Raw genomic sequence first — 22,140 nt, forward strand, 5'->3', positions numbered from 1 at the left:
AAATAATTACACCTGGTTTTGTATCTGATGATTGGGATGTCCAAACAGTTGATTCCATGTTAGACGAAATGAAGGATTACACTGTTTCTGAGAGTGATGATGTGTACACTAACACAAAGAATTATGGGGAAATGTTTTGCTATAGCAACTGTGGAAATTACTACCTGCACCATGCAACTAGACATAGATCAGTATTCAATTATACACGGTAAGAACACTGTTCAACTCCACCTGTGGGAAGCCCAAAACGTTATTCAGATAAATCCACATATTTTTCTGAGCATGACATTCAAAATGCAGAGTTGTGTTTTTTATAAGTTACCACCTTCTAAAATTAGAAACATTCTGCTATGTAACACAAAATTAAATTACTCAGATTCCATTGTTTCCCGACTTGTGGTTGAAGACTATTGATTTAAGGAGTGTATAGGGAACACAAGATTGGCAAATTCAAGGTAGGGAAGCTTTACTTAGAGCGTGGCTTATTCCTGTTCAAATGATCTTTTTAAATGACACAGTTCAACAGACATACTGTCTAGGATTAGCGAAAATGAAGGAAATTAATGTGCCCAGTATCCCTACACTGGCAAAATTCACCAACTGGCAGTCCTTCCTCAACATTACAGAGGAAGAACTAGATGCAAAGGTTCAGGCTGGTACCTATAATACTTCACTTTTCAGTCCCGGTGGGTGGTTATTGTGGCCAGTGCACACAAATGGGTGTCAGGCATGTTTTGTGAATTCCTCAGGAGGCTTCAAGATTAGCCAGCCGGACCCTCGCTTTGTCTCAGATCAACACTTGGGTATAGCTCCTACATACAGTGTGGGTAAACTGTGCCAACACCTTAGCAGCAGCTAAGGAACATCTTAATACTCTTTCTGAAGATATAGACTTGCAGGAATTCTTGTTAGGTCCAAGAAAGCCACGCTCTCAAAGATTCATCTATGCCATATACAATGAGATCAGGAAGCTTTCTCAAATAAAAGCTGCTGCACGTTTAAGGCAGATAGACAAAGAACATTTGGAAAAGGCTTTAGCTGTTGTCGACAATGGCACAAACACTCGGTCCAACAGGATTTACTCCTTTAATAAAATAGGGTCATCTGTGATAGACATCATTTAGAATGACATGTCTTTTTTTACACCATGGACAGAGACAGCTGTGTTCCATCATGCAGTTAGGTTGGACACTACAGATTCTAAAAAAATAGCCGAGTTCCATGGAAGTATATTAACAGTAGTAACTTGTTTGCTGCTTTTAATTTGTCCAGGGAACAACAGACAATGACTAAAAGGGAAGCGGGTTTCACCATGCTTCACATAGAAAACCTGCCTTTCACAGTTGCAGAAAGTCCATTGACAGTATGGCTCATACATGGCATTATAAATATGCCCATTTCTACTTTTATTTTTTCAAAATGCTTGAAACATCTTGCTGTTGGCAGATACGAGGGACTAGGCAGTAGCTATATTAAAGGAGAGTGGAGTTGCCCTTTGAACATAAATGTCTGAACGGCGAAACAGAGTTCTTTCTTAGTGGAAGTGAATGTGAGACTACTGTTAGTTATTCAATGATTTGCAAACAGGTGTCCCTTTATGGCCTTTGCAATGCAGAGGTCGAGAACTTGTCCTGTTTTCTGAAGGGTACTCCCGTCCCTTTGATTCGTCCGGCGTTTCATGTACTTTCGAATGGAAGTTATGTGGTGCTAAACGACCAAAGCTGTTGCAGTATACGACTATGAATTGCCTACGCAATTTCAGTGTCTAAGATCATAACGTGTTGCGGACATGTTTTATTCTCCCCCACACAAGAGATAGGAGTAGCAGGAATGGGGCCTCACATTGATACTACTAACATAAATTATGACAAGCCGAGGAGACTAAAGGCACTACTGGTCCAGAAACAAGTTGCATTGACATTGGCTAGAGAGATGTATGCTCTCCAGATAGCAAGACCATCAGCCAAGATACAGTCCCTATTAAATACCAACTTCCCCAAGCACTTTGGAGAGCTTGTATCCAGAGTTTTCAACGCTTCTAGCCCGACGGGGATTGTCCATTTCTTTAAGGCTGTTGGGTCTGGATTTGTGTCCATCGTCCAGACTGTCTCCAGAGTCATTCCTTCAGTCATCCATTCACTCTTTTCCAGTGTGTTTGGCGGCTTCCATGTGACTTTGGCATTGATCGGCGGGATACTCATGCTGCTGTTCCTGATACGGAGTGGTTGTGCCTTCCCAGTTAAGCGGAGTGATGGAGCTACTACCACCAGCCCAACTGTGTTGTGATCGAATGGTACAGTTCTTTGGGCTCCGTTGCTGGAAGAACTGGAGCATGATTGGTCATTGTCATTCCGACCAGTCCTCTGGTGTGTGCAACCAGCCTTTCGCTGCACTTGGTGCCTCTTCGAACATCTACCTTTAGTGTGTCTTGCTGTTCCGCCAGTGCCTCCTGTGGACAAAGAACTGCTGATGTTCCCAATGAGGGTTCATTCATGGTTGTGCCCCATGAGACTATGGCTGATTTGCGAGGCCACTTATGAGCTGCCCTTGGTGGACTGTCTGGCTCCTTTGGGCATTTTGGAAAGTGCTGCCCTCGAGAGAGACCCTGCTTCTGAGGCGTGCTCACTGCTGCTCTGTGGATCCGTCTATCAATCCTGTCATCGATCTAACATCTGACGATGTGGCTTCTTTCTTGAATGCCTTTCCTTTTGATGGCTTCAGAAACATTCTTCAAGATCATGACTACTGTTAAATAAGTTTGACCATTGGCCTATTCTAAAGTTTAAAGTTTGCCAACATTGCCTTTAACTTTAGTCTGCTGTGCTTGTCATGGTCGACAATGTGTCTCTTTGTATGTTATTGCTATTTTAAACAAGTTTTTAATGAGATTTTAGTTATATTTCAATATGATTTTAGCTTGTATTAGTCCAGAGCATTTTAGCTTGGGTTAATTTGCTTTTCTCTGGTGTCATCATTAGTATGGCGTCATACTTGTTCCGGCAATAGGGAGGGTGTAGTGGATCCTATTTAGTTTTAATAGGAATCAGGAGTTTAGCTTGACCTTTGGCTTAAAGGCCTGTGCCCCCGTCACCTAGTGACTTTTAACCTACTTAGCTTGCTCTGTTTTAGTACATTTATTTAATTATTTCTTCCAGGATGGCTGCCATATTTATAATTAGGAAGATGTTTTAGCTTCATGTTATCAGTGCCATTCTATAAAGGTGTCACTATCAGCGTCAAAGATAAATGAGATACGTAGGAATTCACATTATGTACTTTTCCACTTTTGTGTGCCAGTGACATAATGTAACTTTTCAGGGAATTTTTTATATAATTGCCGCCCCAAGCATGCCTTCTTATTTATTGTTTGCGAACATACCTGCATCAGGGGTCCTATCATATCTGTATAAATACATCTCACACAGACAAGATAATCAGATTCCTACCAGATGCCATTGACACTATCTATGCTACACGTTGCCTTGAAGCTGACCGAGTCTTCGTGTCACCATGGAGTCTGATCTAGGGACCTCATTCCAAGGTAACGCGGGTTGGGGGGCTCATCTCATGGACATGGTACTGGCAGATTAGGTTTAACACACCTAGCTCTCTTTACGTTAGAGATTAGGTTCATCATGCTAGGGTAATATTGCCTATTTCACATCTAGTTCATATTACATGTTGTTGCAAGATGGTGGGGGTCTTTGTATTCATGACTAATTTTTACCAATCTGTTTTTTGCTTTGTTCATTATCCTAATCATTGCAGCCCATGCAATTTATTGCAGACTGCAGTCTTGTTAATAAAACCTATTGAACCGTTACTGCATCTCCTTCATTGCCTGTGTTTGACTGAGACATGTTGTTCAGGTGAGAAAGGGGTAATCTCCGTTTAACCATGACTTCCCTGAGATGTCGCACTCATGAGTTCATGCCTAAAGGCAGCCACAAATCATCTTTTACTGTTTGAGTTTTCGGTGAGGTACTGCTTGTGAGCCGGGAGGGTTGGGATGACAGTTGTGACTTGTTGTAGGAACAGCCTAGTTACCTACAAACAAAAGCGCTGTCTTCCTTAACACAGCAGTCTTGCCTAGAGCAAGAGTCAAACTACGACACCACCACCAACTGGAAGCAGGTTGAGAGCACAAAAAAATAGGAAAAATTAGCTAGCGCTTTGAAAAATGCTAAAACTGTGGCAAAAAAAACGTTTTTTTTTTCATCCAGCTCTGTGTGTTCCTGAAAGCTGGGAAGAGGGTGACTTTAGCACAGCAAACCATTTGTTAATTCTATTTTCAGGAGAAAAAAACAGACACTTTAATCCAGAGCGCTTTTTTCCTATTTTCCCCAAAAACCTCACAATTTAGCTATGTTGTGCCTACTTGCTCCATCCCAGAATATTGGAAAACAAGGACACAAATTTGGTGTGGAGACCTAAGCACGAACTACTCCAAATAGCCAAAAAAGGGCTCAGCACTTAGGGGAAAACAACTAGCAGTTAAGAGGTTAAGTTGCATTAAAAGCTATAGAAAGGTATTTTGAGGCACTGAATATTTCAGGTTACTGTAGTAGGTAAGGGTTTTGTTGGTGGCAAACTCAATGACAAATCCGGGGTGTAGATGTTCACTGTGATACTCTTTTTTTTTTTTTTTTTAACATATCATGGACTAGAATGTATTTTGTTTTTCCACATGCATATATTTTTAATTTTATGACTTTAAGCCTGAAGTTGACTTTTGGGAATGTCTATTCTCAATGAAGTAGTCTTGAGTTGGTTATGGTAACAAACCTATGATGAAGGATGGAGGCCTGAGTACTTTCACTGGGACAAGTCATGTAATATGCCATAAATCTGACATGCTTATTATGAAAGGTTATCACAAAAACAGCAGGAAGTATGACCTATATTTTGTAAAATGAATGTTAAAGCAATACACTTTTAAGAGTGTATTGTTACTCCAATTTGGTTAAGGCTGTAAAGAGATATCTTGATATAATGAATCTCACAGATTAGGCAAGCCTTTTGGTGTTGATTATCCTCATTGACAAAACCTGGGACAGAAGATCTGCACTATGATAATCCTTGCTAGATTCTCCTAGGAGCGCCTGAAAGGTTTAGTTGTCCGCCAGGTTTTTGTCATAAAAACAAAATCAGTTAACAAATGCATTTAAAATACTGCATATACACTCACAGAAAAGCTTAAGATCAGCCCTCATTTACCATTGGTGTGTTATGGTGTCATTCTCACAATCCTTCCATCCATGACACTTTGCAGTACGGAGCAACGAATCAGCCTACTTCAGCAATTGGTTCTATGCCATACGTTAACATTAGTTTGTCTTATCACGTGTGCATCTATGCCGGAAAATGAGTGCTCTATTGTACTAAGTCTAGTGAGCCAGTCATTTCGTTTTCCATTTTCTCTTTTTATATGTTGGTGTTTTTTCTTCTTTTTATTTTTAGCATTTACTGAATCTCCTCAGACAGTGCTTCCCAACCCCTCGCTTGCTACTCATTTTATCTACAAACCACCACATCTCATCTTGTCACTGCTTCTAAATTAAGACAGTCATCTTGGAATGGTATTGTCTACAGCATACCTTTGGTTATCGTTCTAAAATGACCAAAGTGGTGCTTCTAATCATGGCAGCCATACTGGAACTTTAAAACAATTATACAGTATGTACATTATTATTGCACGCTGCTATTTTTTCATTTTGTATTCACACAGCAGCGTGTTTTCGTTTTCCTACTTTTATTCTAATTTATCTTGCAAATGCTTGTTGCGTTTTTCTGTGTGTTTGTGGGAAGGGTAAGTGGGCAAATGCAAGTGGATGAATCCATCTAAGAACGCAACGGTGAGTGTCATAAGGTGGCCAAGGGCCCACATTTTGCAGGTTTGTCCTGCTGCAGTCTTCTGTCCGACTGCCCTACAGATGCATGGCGGGACACGAGTCATTCTCTGCCGCTGTCTGCATGAAAACCATGCTTGGATTTGGACAGGGAGAGTATGATTTATCCACGATCTCACAGCTTGCTAAGACTGCAGCACACTGCTACTTGCTGCAAAGGCCATACAAGTTACAAGTGAGCAGGCATGACTTACTCCAGGAGGTGGGAAAAGGTCTGAAAATCAAATACAGTATGAATAGTGATCACATTTGATAAGCTAAATCTTTGGTTGATTTACATCTTTTAAGATGGCCTGATTTAGAGGGGGATTCAGAATGAAACCCCAAAAATGTGCTACGTGGCTCATAACAGATCAGCTCCCATATCAACGTCTTCTAATTAGAGGAGGGTGAGCCAACAAATTAACAGGGAAATCTGAGGGTCTGGCTTGGCTCTTAGAGCCTGTGCATCAGCCAAGCCCTGAAAATGCTTGATATGTAAACTGTGCAGCAAACATACCATAAAATTTGATAAAGTTTATAAAATTCTAAAAAGTTTATTTATTTAACATGTGGAAACATAAACATCAATGTCACAATATGGCACTGCACTAAGAAGCACTACACTTATTAAACGTGATTTAGACATGAACTCATTACTCTCCTCGCACTAGTGACAGTGCCATTAGTGAACTTAGAGGCAAGTCAGTTGTCATGTGAACGCTCTATGTAACCCAGATGGTTATAGAAGAGCAACATTTTAGTCGACTAAATCATACATAATAGGTTTTTGTACAACTGGTATTCTGAACTCATGTATCTGAAAGTACTTTTATATGCGATAATGAAGAAAATGGATAATAGGTGAAATAAAATATTTACCTAAGCTCTCACAGTTTGGTTACGCGGGAAGCAGTCACTAATACAAGTGTTTTGGTTTCACTTTGTGGAAATTAGCCACTAAATGGGTATACATTGTTCTATCTCTCCTTTTTTCCCTCAAATGGTAAGGCTTTCTTTTAACCTCTTTATACGTGAGGGTAGAGTGAAGGTGGCAGGCAGAAGCCACATGAAAACATGGCTTGTTATGGGCTTGAGGATCCCTTAGGACCTTTAGCTGAGCCAGAGCCAGGTTCGAGTTTTCGGTGGCTCGTCCACCTCTACGTCCAATGTCTATCAGTATGCACAGTGTCTCAGGCACACAGTGTCCTGTGAGAGAGGGGGGGAGAGAGAGGCAGAGAGAGAGGGAGGGAGACAGACACCTTTAGCACGGCAGGAATACTCCATGACAAACCTGGTTCTGCATTTTATTACTCCCCTTCATAGCTGCCAGTTTTTCAGATTCGTTGTGTGTGATATGTCCATGGTTTCAATACTCTTATGAGTGACTTTTAACTGCAAAACATAAGACACTTAGAGAGACTCTTTCTCATGAGTAAAAGCAAGCAATTAAATGCACTGAAAGAGCTATCAGATATTGCAAACTTTTGCACAAGAAGAAGTAATATAACTATCTTGAAACTAATGCAAAATTACTGTGATGGAAGGTCACTACCTTAAAACCTCTAAAATGACCTTTCTGTTAAACAATTGCAAAAACATCATTCATCACAATTTAGACACACCTAAAGGAAGTTTGCAGGGGGGCTGTGGAGCCATATGCTTGGCCTGACAAAACATCAATTGTAGATCGACACCAAGCATGTTTTAGAGACCAGTGCGTTTGAAAATATTAAATTAATGAAAACATGCTTCTGGCTGTCAGTACAACATAACTAAAACAGGAAGGGCGGCCTTGAAGAGTAATGCATATGGTACAGAGATGAGTGAACTCCAATGCAGGGAGAGAGCATGACTCACCTTACTAGAGGGTGCCACTAGAAGTACCTAGGGAATGTGTCAGCATTGAGCATCTTTCAAGTTCTTCCACTTTGCTGGGCAAAGGACCACTAGGCTGCAGCAGACTGAGCTAATGTATGACGGGTGAAGAGCTACAAACAGTCCAGGCCTGAGCAGCCACACAGTTCACCTGTGTCTACTAGCCAGACCAGATAGGAAACATTCGGCCCTCCAGGGCCGGACTAGGACAGAAAGTAAGCTTGAGCACAAAAATAAAAGTGCCCCCCCCACCCCATTAGCAAATCAGACAGTTGAAAAAGTGGTTCACATTTCCACATGGGGGCTGCTTTAAACACTGTATACGTGTTTTGCAAGGTACAGGAGAGTCCAAGTATTTAAGCTTTCTGCAGCCAATGTTTGTTGTATTAGCAGGAAAACCAACAGTAAAACTTGCTGTACCCCTAGATCCAATGCCAATACAACTGGGCCTTGGACTTCTACTCTTATTCCAGGAAGGGATGCATTAGTCCGAATAGACTCTGCTCCATATCAGGCCAGTCACCAACAGGTGTTGCTGCATCAGCTAGTATAGATCCACTGTGAGAACTGCACCACAGCACTGAAGAAGGACATCACATGGGCAGAGCTGAAGGTTGTTTCGTGGAAAACAGTCAGCAGGTCCTAAACTGAAGAGCAAAATGCTTGGGGACTGTATCATGCCTGAGAATGTCTTCAGACTGAAAAGGCACACAGACAGCCAAAGAAGCCCACCTGCTAACCTGTCACGCAGACCCTTCGAGGACCTGACTGGGTGACATGTTTCCTGTAAGGGGGAGATGTTGAGCTTTTCTGTGTGTTGTAACTGGTTGGGTAATTGGGCAAATGCAAGAATGAGTCAATGGGTGGTTGAACGAATGCAAGAGTGAGTGTCATGTAAGGTGGCCAACTGCCTGTATTTCGCAGGTTTGTCCTGCATCCATGCCTCCTGTCCTACTGCCCTTACAGCGCAAGTTAGTTCAGACGCATATTAGATTGCGAATTACGACCACGGCTATTCAAAACAGCAGGTTCTCACGCACCACAGAGCATACAGCGCCGCGCTCGCTGCTGAAATACGGCTTCTCCTTGACCGTGCCTCGCGCGGGGTGGTCACTGCGTGAAATTCATTTTAGTGTGCTAATGCTGACACCACTCTAAAATACGTTAATCTAACCCCCCGATCCTTGGTACTTGCCATGGCTGCCCCTTGGCGTATTTACGACCGCACCACAACACAGTATTTTCAGAGGGAGAAACTATGAGTTAAAAGGTCTGAACAAATCACCGCGTCCCGTAGGGATCAAAACAGGAGTACTGACACCTACCAATGACTTTCAGGTAGTGTTTATCCTTTTACTGACAAAGCAATACAGTCTAAAGTAACCTTCCGAATCATTCTCACGGAGCAGGCCGGTAACTACATTCAACAATTGTGCTGCTTTGATTTCTTGTCCGCTGATGACGTCACATATAATAAAAATGAAAGACAGACCAACGCGACATATTTACACAAACATTCCTGAACTTCACGCAGCAGCCATCTTGGAAAAACAGGGCGATCTAATTGAAAACAATCTAAAGCACTCCACTTACTGTAAAGGATAACTATTGCAAGATAGTACACAGAGGTTAAAATGTAATACTTTACCGAAATACGTGTCTTACTATCTTCTACGGACTCACTTAAAATAGTTTTCAAATATGCGTTTATGCACTGTGACGCAGAGAGAGAAGGTGTTTTTTTTTTAAAGATTATTTTATAAAACGGTAAGCCAAAGAGCTAATTGGGTAATGCTTCCCTGCATCTGAACACGGCCACTTTGTTTTGTGAAACCAACAGCGGATCTTTCCAAGTCTTGCGCTTTTTTTTTTTTTTTTTACATTTTACTTCCCGTTTCACATTTTCAGTACAGGGTTGAGTAGTAACCACACTAACGATCTACGCTTAAGCCATGAGTCGGATATATCAGAACAGCGCCCTTCAGAACAAACCTGTGAACAACGACAGACTACCAGGACAGTGGAACCCCTCTATCAATCAACGGTATGGTGGTTAGTAAGCCCGCTTGACTACTTTTCGGCATTTATCACTAAGGCCCGGGGTTAATGTTGTTGGAGGGTGCCCTCTGCGGGTCGGACCGAAAACAAGCATTTGCAATGCAATGTGTCTCGTGTTTGCTCGAGTTAGAGCTTGTTAGCGTTTTAAACTCCTAACCGGACTTTTCTTGCCACATAAACTGAAAAGTAAAACAGTTTCAATTAAGCTAGCCTACGGCCGGCCGCCATGAGTGCGGAGCAGACACTAAAAAGGAAGCCGAAGTTCGCTTGCAGTGAAACATATAGGCAAGAGTGCAATTTTTCCACGGAACCAGGAACAGTGCAATTATCCACGTAACAGGGTCGATGTCATGCAAAGCGCTCGATTTCCGCCCAGCGAGATTGCGCTGCCAACAAAATAAAAAGAAAAACTAGTCCAGAAACCATACGGAAAACATCGAGCCTTGTATGTTTTCAGTAGTTGGCTGGTGCCTTCAAGGAGGGCTAAACGCGAGAGGAGGTATGACATGTGCATGCCTTTTACTAATGAAAACAAGCAAATTTTAAAAGCCAAGCCCATGAACCAGCCAACCTGATGGGTGTGGTTAAAAGCCCATAGAGAGATTACACCAGGGACAGAGCACTTTGCGCGCTCAACCCCAAAAAGAAGCATAGACGGAGCGGCGAATTTAACAATATAAATAAATGCATGCATGTTTGTGTATGTGCGCGCCGAGACAACCCCTTTCATGGTTAGCATTATTTAGTTCGCTAGTCTTCAGGGCTGGTCCTAGGACTTTTAGGGCCGGGCAGAAATGGAACGTTTGAGCCCCCCTTGCACCCCCAATTTGCATACAAAGTGAAATCACAGAAAATTACATTATAGAAAGTGCCAATAATAAACTGTTGAGCAACTTTACAAGAAGCAACAAAATGTCAATATTAACAGTAATAAAATAAGTACACATATAGTAAATTTTAATTCACTGAAAATACATTATATTACTCACACTGGATGGAAAGGTTTGGCCTAGGTCTCTCCAAAATGTATAAGTTCAATTAAATGTTAACAATTTGTTTCCACATTAGTGCATTAGCTACATATATCTGTATGCCGTATTTATAGAATGCAAACCAAGCCGAAAGGCAGCCAAGCAATGTATAGGGACAAAAGTCAACTTGCGGTAGGAGGAGCAGATGGGTTATGTATTGTGATTTTCTTTTCTTTCTTTCCTTCTTACTGTTTTTTTTTGTTTTTCTTTCTTTTTTTTAAGTTTGTTGTTTCCTAAATTGGAGCTGACTTTGTTCTGTCCGGCTGGATAAGGGAATAACATTCCAGATCCTTGGAACATAGATGGGAAAGGCCTTTTACCAGTTTTTTTCCTCCCTTTTTAGCACGTCATCTTCACCCATCTGAAGGTGTCCTTGCTGCAGTTGTGTAGAGAGCCACTGTAGATGGCATGCTTGTCATCCAAGAAGGCAGGAGTGTCAATCATATAGTGCAAACCTAGTCAAATGCAGCACAGTGGTGGGAAAAGTAGCTGGTTTATGGACTGTTAATGCATAGTGATAGCTTTGCAGGTAACTCAGTTGAGGCTGAAAACGGTGCTGGCCGGCAACGAGGACTTGTGGAGTTCTATCACGATGTATTGAGAAGGTCATAGTTCTTCATGCAAGCATGAGGTGTGCTGCAGCATGTGCAATGCCTTTAAGGGGATCTGTGTGGATTAAAAATTCCAAGATGGTTTCACAGATGCCCATTGTAATCAGTGATTTCTAAAGCGCGGCTAATCACCCATAGGGTCTTAAGGCGCTGTTTGCAGGCATGCTGCTCAATCAAAGAGCCTTCCTGAACTGCTTCAGTGATGCGGTGTGCCTGAGTTTGAGAGGTAGCTTGTTCCATGTCCAGGCTGCGAGGTAGCAGAATGATCTTTCTCTTGCTGTGCTTTCTGGATCTTGGGAACGGCTGCAAGGTCGAGCTGGAAAAAACAGTGTTGTCTGTTGGGTACATAGAAGGAGAAGCGGTGGTTGAAATCATATAAAACAGTTGAAAGTAGCTTGACTCTACTAAAGGCATCACCCTAGTCACCGAAAAACACCAGAAACTAATAGAATACAATCATATGCAGGCTAAAAGGGTTTAATGTTGTGAGCCATGGCTACAACACACCTATAAATGTCCTCTGAAGCCTTTAAATATTCTGATACTAATAATTAGTATACACTTACATGGTTCCAGAGTTCATTTCATTTTGTAAATTCGCACTATGCAGATTTGGTTAACAGATTTGAGCTACATCTACTCTCATTTGCTGTCTCCTAATTTTGAACAAAACATGGGAAGCACACGTTTAAATGCAAATAAATAATGAAATGAGCCAGGCCCACTAACCGGTCCATTTCCAGGGGCCTCACAGTACTGCACTATGGCTTCAAGGGCTAGGGGAGCGAAGTCAGGCCTCTAGGGTTGTGTCTGTTCAGTATTTTACCACCATGGATAGTATTTTTGTGTCTAAAACAGAGCAAAAATTCTCAGTGGAACTTCAAGGGATATAACAATATTTAACAACATATCCATTCCTCATCAGCTAAGTGAATCTCTTAAACTGGAAAGGCACAAAATATAAAGACAAATGGTGTAAGCAGATGCCTTCAAACTGTGGCAATCCTCCCCTGGTGGACCTGTTTATCATAGGAGGACATCAGCCTCATCAGTGGCTAAGAATAATTGAAGCATTCCATCCTTCACTTTTTTGTATACTTTAGTGAGTCGCCCTAAGGGGATGGATATGCCCAGATGTGAGTCCCATGCCCAGTGTCATTGGAACCAAGCTATACCTGGCTGATGATCCCTGACTGGGCCGACACCTGTCCTGGGTTGCTTGTATTTTGGGTCAGAGATGACCTGGCCTGGTAGTTTGGTCTGGACTGTTCCCATTGGAGCAGGATCAAGACTGATTTCCATATGGCTGGGTCCAAACAGAGGTGGCATGGTGTGCAAAGTAACTAAGGAGTGGAACAAGTAATTACCAGGCTCTCTGATTAATTCAAGCATTCCATCCATCATTTTTTATATTCTGTTTTTGTGAACATTGAAATACAGCCATGATTTGGGCCGCTATGCACTGGACCATGGCTGGTAGACCTAGGGAAGGATGGACCTTTCCTGACTATCCCAGCTGTGGATCACAGTTGTGCAGTGCATGAGTGAAGGGACCAGTGGCATAGTAAGGTAGTCATCAGCCCTGATACAAGAAAATGATGCCAGATAGTAAAGCACAGGACTATTGATAGCTACACCCCCTGATAGAGCCCCCAATGAGCCTCACAGCTGTACTCCTGCTCTGCTAAACCCATGGACTGGCGCCTCCTCCCTTGAGTGTCCAGCCACTGGTGGCTGCAATGCCCTGGGAAGGAACGGTCTCTCCAAGGCCTCACAGTTCTGGAACATGGCTGCCATTCCAGAGAAAAGAGCAAGTAACACAACAATAGTGCCATGGGTGCTGGTACAAAGTAAAAGACTATGGGGAATAGGGTAGTGGCCTCCACTTCCCTAGGCCTCGAAGGCTGCAAGGCCCAGGAAAGTGGACCCAGGATAGGGGAGCCCTCTACCATTTTCCTCACAGCAATAGTGTAGCACTGCAACCCAGAGGAAGTATGTTCCCTCTCCTGGACCACCCCACCATGATCCACAGCTGTGCGGCCCATGGGAGTGTTGCCCCATCCTCTGGCCTCACAGCTTTGGTGTAGTGCTGCAAAGCCCATGGGATGTGGCCCGCTGCCCTGGGCTTCACATCCATGTTTTGGTGCTGAAAGACCCAGAAAAGGAAAGTCCCCTTCCCTGGGCCTCATAGCCATGGTACCCAGCCATCACTGTTAAGTAGGGTGCCCAATTTTTCATTATGACTTCATAGGACAATTTATGCTTTTGGTGAAACACTGCAAGTGTGGAGACACATTCTGTGTGCAGAGACTTCGTAAGATGTTTATTGCACAGCAGGTTAACCGAGTCGCATAGTAGATTTTTGGGGTTTCACTCTAAATCCCCCGTCTAAAACAGGTCATGTTAAAGGATGACTCAGCTGGAGATTGAGTGTATCATGCATGATTACTCTTCATACTGTATTTGGTTTTTAATCCCTTTATCACCTCCTAGAATAAGCCTTGACTGCTTGCAATTACATATTTTGAGCGATGAGTTTAGAAAATTAACTCTGGTTACAGCATGAAATCTTCTTAAGCTTTAAAACGGTAGTGGTAAATATCAGTTTCTACCATGCATACTGTCCAGTTTGTACCCACTGCCACAGGACCTGGTCCAACTGGTACGTTTTAACCATGGAACTAGGATATTCGACTTCTGATCTCCGTTTTATGATGTTAACCATGTTCTAAAGCTGAGCAGGGCTGATAACAGAGTGGCGTTTCCCTAGGAGGGGCAGCTCCTTCGCCTTGCCATCAGAATCACTGACATACCAGTTAGGGTCTCGTGGACTAGTTGGAGATATGGACCCAGGAGACACATTTTTTAATCCTGGTCTCCAATTCGGCCAAATTGTGTGCTCTTGGGCAGTCAGTTTTCCAAATTTACTGCCAGGGCCACTGGAATGATACATTTGTGTGGCTGCTGAATTTTTGGCTTAATTATAAATTTGCCCCATTTGCCACACAATCCATCGTCTACCGCATAATCTGCAGGTTTTAACAAAAACAATTTTTGTTTCTAGCTGAAATGGTTAAAAAGTTCCTAATAGCACAATGACACATGTTGCATTGCAGCTAAAGATCTTTTGCAAAGCTAGACTGGTTACCTGTCTGATGCTTAGTGCTACATTTGGATGTTAAACTGGTACTAATTAAGTGCAACCAGTGCCCAGGCAGTGTAAAGAAGTGCAAAAATGACAATATGTTATATCATACAATGTGCTGAATTATGTCACACACACGCATGCCTTTTCTTGGTGCATAATTAACTCATCCCTGCTGGATAATTCCAGTGGCCCTGCTTATTGCTCTGCTACTCCCTTTTTGGCAAGATTGGCAGTATTTTGATTCAAAGTGAAAACTGCTAGTAACTGAGATTTTTAAAAATGTATGACTATTTTCTGAGATAAGGGAGGCGTCCAGTCATATGTAATAGTCACCTAAATGCAGTACAGTGGTAAATATATCACCTTTGTACCATGTAACAGTGCACTGCAGTCCTGGGCCTACTAATTTAACAAACTGTTCTCCCTGTGCCTCATCCACTGATCTGATACAGCAGCACTTTGAAACAGTCTTAATGTGAGAAATAGACACCAATGGTGTACTTCCTGCCTGCGAGTTCCAGTTTGAATCACTAGTCCGCAAAGAGCCAAGCTTTCCTGTTGCGTCTGCCTGGCACCCTCCACCTAACCAGGAAGTGGTATTAAGGCTAGAGCTAACAACTTTGTAACTGGGGAACCAGGTACCAGTCTTGGTGTTGGTTCAAGATCCTGTGATTCTGGGCAAATTACTTAATCTCCCTGTGTCTAAAAAATAGAATTTGTCCTTGTGTAATGGAACCGCTTTTCATGTAAAGCGCTCCAGTACCTTTGGGTTGAGTTTGCCCTATACAAACTGCATAAAATGGGTTTCATTTCGCATTCAGGGATGTTTGCATCTAGGGTTGCCACCTGGCTGGTTTTCTGTCCCGTTCTATTTTGTTACATATCCTGGGTGATACAAAAATACTCAAATCTCCTAAAGCCATTATTTTTAGTTCTTAAGTTCTTATCTGTACATATTCAAAACAGCAAATATAAACAGAATACACATTTGAGCACGTTCTACAGCTGCACTCTATCCCTGAGTAATAATTATGGTAAGCAAATACAGAAACATATTATTACAAAGGAATACAGACAATTTTCTTTAAAGCCCTATTTAGTATTGTCTCCCAGACTTTGCTGACTCCTGAAACAACAACAAATGGCCTGGATTTTTCTATCAGAAAGGTGGCAACCCTGTTTGCATCCTAATACTTGAAGGTGATCTTGAACCTGCATGGGGTAGGACCACCTCCTGTGCAGCAACACCTCCTCCCTGACACTGGCAAGCATGTCTTTCACAGATCATCAAGGGCTGAAAGAGTGAGAGTTGCTTGTTGTTTTGAAGGGCCAGTTCTCTCTTCCTGGCACCACTAAACATGCCTGTGAGTTGCAGGAGAAAGGTGCCCTGCTCCTGGGCCTCGCAGTCCTGCAGCATAGGTGCAAGGCTTAGGTCAGGGTGGACACTGGTGCGAAGCTCCATGTTAGTGGGCTAAGCGTGGGGCCTTGAGCAGCTGCCCATGCCTAGCGCCAGTCCGGATCTTGAAAGTCTGATTGATTGTATAGTGTCGATATCGCAACACTCCCTAACATTGGTAAATGACTATTTAGCACAAAAAGAATGAAAAACGCAGACAAAACGTAGTTTGGTGAAAAATAGTTTGCTGCAGGTTTATTTCAGAAGTGAAATATGCCAAAAACGTGGTTTAAGGGCAGTCGGCCATGAATAGCCTAAACTGCCCACCTGCCTGATGAGCCAAACGGCACTGTGGGCCAACCGATTCAGTGCTTCAGTTGTAGTTGGGGAGTTTTCCTCCCTTAAAGACTGTGGACCACCACTCCAGGAGTAGGACTCATGCCTTTGAGAGCGGAGCATAACCAGGCAAGCCCCAGGTTGCTCAGGCTTGCACCCACTCGAGGGACAAACAGGGCACCATTGCTTACATCCCAAGGTCCTGCCGTAAAGACACCCAGGTTTTGGCATAGAGCATCCCTGCTGTGCTCCCTGAGGTTGTTGAGTAGCCATTTTAGTTATAGCTCCATTCACGTTATTTTAACATACTAGGCCTGCCGCTGTGCACTTTAACATTGACATATTTTATTCGGCCTCGCTTTGTTATTATTGCAATAGCCACTTTTACGGTCCTGTTTTATTTTATGTCTATCTAACTGTTTTCGCCTAGGCCAGCACTCTGTTCTCAAACAAGACATTCTAGGTTGCAGGTGAACGTGGTGTAGAGGTTTGTCACGGACATTCATAGAAAACACACATCCTTACATAGGGACATTTTCTCAGAACATCAGCTGTCTTATTATAAAAACAATTCCCTGTCCCTTACACGTTAGAGGGATACTCCAGCCAGAGAACCACGACTGTATGCTGATCGCTGAATTCCTCGCTACAGTTGCTTATGCAGACATCAGGCCTTTGCTCAGGTATGGGGGATGATGTCTTCCCAGGGGAACCTGAAGGGCAGAATTAGAGCTTAACACGCTGTGCTCTATTATAGCCTAGGTAAGAATTAATCTATTGACTCTAGTGACAATATGGTAGCATTATTTCTATGCTTTACTCTTCTTGTCACAATTTTAATCTTGTCATGCTGTATCGTCCTAGTTATTTCAGTCCATGCTTTGCTATCTAGGATGCAGTCGCTTTAGTAAAGCATTGTTGAAACCTACACTGCCTCTGTTTGTCATTGTGTATGTGAGACTAATATAACTGAGAGAAAAAGATGAGACCTAAGTGACCACGATTTCCCTGAGAAATTAATTATGTTATGTGCTCGGCTGCCCAATCATGCCGCCCTTGGGTGGAGATGAGGCACTGCTAGTTAGCAGGAGCAAAACCCGGATTGGAGCGACCTGTGTCACCTGTAGTGGGTCAGACTTGGTCTCCCACATCCCAGGCGTTTCTGCCACTCAAAATCCTGTAGTCTCATTAGAATAATGAGAGCCTACGTGACACAGTGGTACCCTTATGTACTAAAAACTATCTCCAGATTGCCCTGTAACTCCACCAGTGCCTCCAATGTGGCCGCCGTCACATCAGGGGCTCTCCCCACCATGGCAGGCTCCCTAATCACCTATCACCCACAGCTTCCAGCACTTCTTGCTGGTCTAAAAGAAACAGGTTCATCCCAACCTCCAACAGATATACCCCGTCCTTATGGAAGAGCCACTCACTGCATGCATTTAATAAGCCATGCCCTATGAAACCAAAGCCCCTCTGCTCAGTGAACTTGCACATTATACTATTTACCCTTCTGCATGAATATTCAATGGCATCCCCAGACCTGACTCTGTACCAGCGAAACCCAGCCATGCTAACCATGTGAGGGCGAAGCTGTGCTTCCAGGTCCTGGGCTTTGCCCATCTTGCCACTCTTGCAGTGAATGAGTGCCCGATCACCCACACTTTGAACCCTAGCGAAATATAGAAATGCTCATTTCATTCACAAAGATTTGATTGGTTGCTTCACCCTGCTAGACACCCTGAAAATTTTGCATATTAAATTATCAGACCTCTATTTATTTATTGGTGTGCAGTTGGCTGAGACACTCTTGTTGCCACCGGCTTCAGACTTTAAATGCAGTTTAAATTGTTAAGCATTCCTTGTTTGTAGAATGACTGTTTTTTGGTCTGGCTTGACAGAGCTGCTGTTGCCAGACATGTATCACCAGGTGAGGGTGGGTGCTTCAGCTCCCCACTGCATGTTGGGAGCCAGGGATATATGTTTTGATTGGGCAGAAGCTGTGTGCTTCCACAAAAAAGTGCTTACCCACCACACAGTTGTGATAATTTTGTTTGTTTCTCTGGGTGGTTGAGTTTGACATTTTTAGGGACACACACATGCCATTGCAATGTTATTAAAGTGCCTTGGGTAACTAGATACTTTGATGTTTCTCTCTAGCAGCAGCACGGATGGGAGGATAGCAGTAATTAACATACAATACATTTTAATCTCTGGGTTGAAGTGTATTAAAAAGCCAGACCATCAGGCCTTGCCAGTGCTTGTCTTAAAAGTGTTGTGGCTAATCCATATGACTACAACTCTTCGTTAAGCTGTTACCTGATGCTTCCAGCCCCAGTCAGTTTAATCCCAGTTGTCTAACTGGCCACCAGGACAGCAAAATCTGTAACTTACCAATGCCAAATGACCTTGTTAAGGGAAAATATTTTGTGGCACATTGGGAAGAATTACAATGTGTTGTATGCATGCGTACTTACCCTGAATTGGGTGGCTGTTCTGTTAATAGTAAAACAGTTCAATTGCTTTATGGCCCACATGTGGCATTTAACATTCAAGCTCAAATCTTTCTAAAACGAATGTGAAACTTAAGCCATGCACTGAAATCGATCCTCTGAAGATCTATACCATCTAAACCTTCAATCTTTTATTGGTTGTCTCTTTTGTCTATTTAGGCGGTGCAACTGAGCAAGAACTATTGCTTCTTATTCTTTAAAAAATACATGTGTTGGGCTCTGCCCAGTGTAGCCTTACTCTCACTTCACACTGATGGCAGATTTATGTATCATTCCACCTCCTCTTAGGTGTTATTATTGTGTTGTCAAAGAAACACCAGAACATAATGCCTTAAATTCAAGTATGTAAGTATGACTTGGATGTTTATATCCTGGCCCCGGAAGTGTCAGTTTGTATTACCATTAGCAATGTCCTAAGAGAGATTTGTTGTTGGACCCTATGCCCTGCCAAGAACAGGTTGAATAATGGTATGGATCCTACATCGCCTGAAAGTGAGGTTGGCCATCAGCACTACTGCCAACCAAAAGTTTGAATCTCTAGGCTTTGCTGCCACCAGCGGCTGAGTTATAGTTGTGTGGTTGACTCCCTAATCTCCAATTTCACCTACGTCTCAGGCTATGCTTGCACTCTAATGCTTCTAAAGCCGTGGCACTTAACCAGTGGTTCGAGGACTCCTGGGGGAGGGGGCATCCACGAAGCCTACTCAAGGGAACCTTCAACAGCTTCTAGAATTAAATAGCAGATTATTATTAATAAAGTATACATTAATAAAGACGGTGCACAGCCAATTGAACATTTTAAACTTTCTGTAAATGTGAACACATTTGGAATTGTAGGTTAATGGTAAGGTAGTGAGTGGCCTTAAGTCGATTTGTGGGAGAGGTGCATCAAACAGAACATAGTATGGGCAATAAGTGGCCTCAATTGAACTTAAACACTCAGCTTAGTGTGAGTGGTTTGTCCAAATGTTGCCTGGCTGTAGCGGAATTACCTTCACTCAAGCAGCTCCCAAAAACGATGTGTGTAATCACCTGTGGACGTTTGTGTCTACTTTTGGCTTGTATTGGGGCATGGCATCGAATTCTATTCAAAACCAGAGTATTCACAGGTAAGGTCTCAGACCGAACATGGTGGGTGACAAAGATAGTAGCACCTGGACAAGACACTTGTAAGTACCTGGCCCAACCCTCCAGGTGCTGGAAGTGAGGCGGGGGTGTGCAGAACGTGAAGGACTCCCTCCGGTGGGTTCCACCAAGTGGACCGCAGGTGTGAAAGTGCCAGAATGGGTCAGTAAGGGGCTGTTGAATTAGAAAGGTTCCCTGCACCGCAAGCAGCTGCAATGGAGGTCCACACCTAGGGCTACCATCCATCTTTGTTGGAGAAAAGTACTGTCCACGTGTGTGTGTTTTGAGGTTCTAGTACTGCTGGGAGCTAGGGTTCCTTCTTTCTAAGGAAAAAAACACCAGCAATCTGTTTACATTCTGCCATTCTGGAGCAAAAAAGAGCTGGCATGAAAAACAATTCAGGTAAAATTATCAGGATTAATTTGCAAAATGGCCATTGTCAATATGTTTGGTTTGACAACTGTTTTGTAACGACTAGACAGTACTCATACACTTTTTGACCAATTTATTTACGTTTGGTATTTTAGATTTATTTTTCAGAAGATAAAAAATAATGTATTTCACTGCTTTTCTGATTATTCCCAATGGCCTGCACCTAAAATGCAGGCTGTTTAATTAAAATTCTGGCTACTGGTGGTGCAGGAACAATTTTCAGAGTAGAGGTGCGGCCGTCAATCTTATATTAACCCCTTCGCTGCCAGGCCTTTTCCCCCTCAGGTGCCAAGCCTTTTTTTGGCTATTTGGTTCGGTTCGCACTTAGGCCCTCATAGCTTTTTGTCCACATAAGCTACCCACACCAAATTTGCATCCTTTTTTTCCAACATCCTAGGGATTCTTGAGGTACCCAGACTTTGTGGGTTCCCCTTAAGGAGACAAAGAAATTAGCCAAAATACAGTGAACATTTCGTTTTTTTCTCCAAAAAATTGGAAAAAAGGGCTGCTGAAGAAGGCATGTGGTTTTTTCCCTGAACATGGCATCAACAAAAGGTTTGCGGTGCTAAAATCACCAGCTTCCCAGCTTTCAGGAACAGGTAGACTTGAATCAGAAAACCCAATTTTTCAACACAATTTTGGCATTTTACTGGGACATACCCCATTTTAACGATTTTTGTGTGCTTTCAGCATCCTTCCAGTCAGTGACAGAAATGGATGTGAAACAAATGCTGGATCCCAGAAACCTAAACATTTCTGAAAAGTAGACAAAATTCTGAATTCAGCAATGGGTAATTTGTGTAGATCCTTCAAGGGTTTCCTACAGAAAATAACAGAAATAAAACCATATTGAAATTGAGGTGAAAAAAACAGCCATTTTTCTCTACATTTTACTCTGTAACTTTTTCCTGCAATGTCAGATGTTTAAAAGCAATATACCGTTACGTCTGCTGGACTCTTCTGGTTGCGGGGATATATAGGGGTAGGTTCATCAAGAACCCTAGGTACCCAGAGCCAATAAATGAGCTGCACCTTGCAATGGGTTTTCATTCTATACCAGGTATACAGCAATTCATTTGCTGAAATATAAAGAGTGAAAAATAGGTATCAAGAAAACCTTTGTATTTCCAAACTGGGAACAAGATAAGGTGTTGAGAAGCAGTGGTTATTTGCACATCTCTGAATTCCGGGGTGCCCACACTAGCATGTGAATTACAGGGCATTTCTCAATTACACGTCTTTTTTACACACTGTCTTACATTTGTAAGGAAAAAATTAAGAGAAAGACAAGGGGCAATAACACTTGTTTTGCTATTCTGTGTCCCCCCCAAGTCTCCCGATAAAAATGGTACCTCACTTGCGTGGGTAGGCCTGATGCTCGCAACAGGAAACGCAACATGGACACATCACATTTGTACATTGAAATCTGATGTGTTTTTTGCAAAGTGCCTAGCTGTAGATTTTGGCCTCTAGCGCAGCCGGCATATAGGGAAACCTAGCAAACCTGCGCATTTTTTAAAACTAGACACCTAGCAGAATCCAAGATGGGGTGACTTGTGGGGCTCTGACCAGGTTCTGGTACTCAGAATCCTTTGCAAACCTCAAAATTTGGCCAAAAAAACACACTCCTCTCATTTCGGTTACAGAAAGTTCTGGAATCTGAGAGGAGCCACAAATTTCCTTCCATCCAGCATTTCCCCAAGTCTCCCTATAAAAATGATACC

General features: G+C 42.7%; 1 protein-coding gene and 1 long non-coding RNA gene across 2 annotated transcripts in view; one reads left to right on the forward strand and one right to left on the reverse strand.

The window, feature by feature from the left end:
• LOC138283210 (uncharacterized) overlaps window positions 1-9,216 on the reverse strand; it is a 46,888-nt gene extending 37,672 nt beyond the window's left edge. Inside the window, exons 1-2 of the long non-coding RNA XR_011201130.1 lie at window positions 9,092-9,216; window positions 7,183-7,283 (exon numbers count right to left, since the gene is read on the reverse strand). This is a non-coding gene — a long non-coding RNA (uncharacterized lncRNA). The remainder of the gene's footprint in view (window positions 1-7,182; window positions 7,284-9,091) is intronic.
• A 423-nt stretch (window positions 9,217-9,639) lies between these two features.
• Window positions 9,640-22,140, forward strand: part of ARPIN (actin related protein 2/3 complex inhibitor) — a 206,930-nt gene continuing 194,429 nt past the window's right edge. The window contains exon 1 of the mRNA XM_069222673.1: window positions 9,640-9,810. Within this exon, the coding sequence (XP_069078774.1) occupies window positions 9,719-9,810 (92 nt within the window). The 5' untranslated portion in view covers window positions 9,640-9,718. The remainder of the gene's footprint in view (window positions 9,811-22,140) is intronic.

The sequence above is a fragment of the Pleurodeles waltl genome, chromosome 3_1 (assembly GCF_031143425.1).
Source record: "Pleurodeles waltl isolate 20211129_DDA chromosome 3_1, aPleWal1.hap1.20221129, whole genome shotgun sequence".
Taxonomy (NCBI): Eukaryota; Metazoa; Chordata; class Amphibia; order Caudata; family Salamandridae; genus Pleurodeles; species Pleurodeles waltl.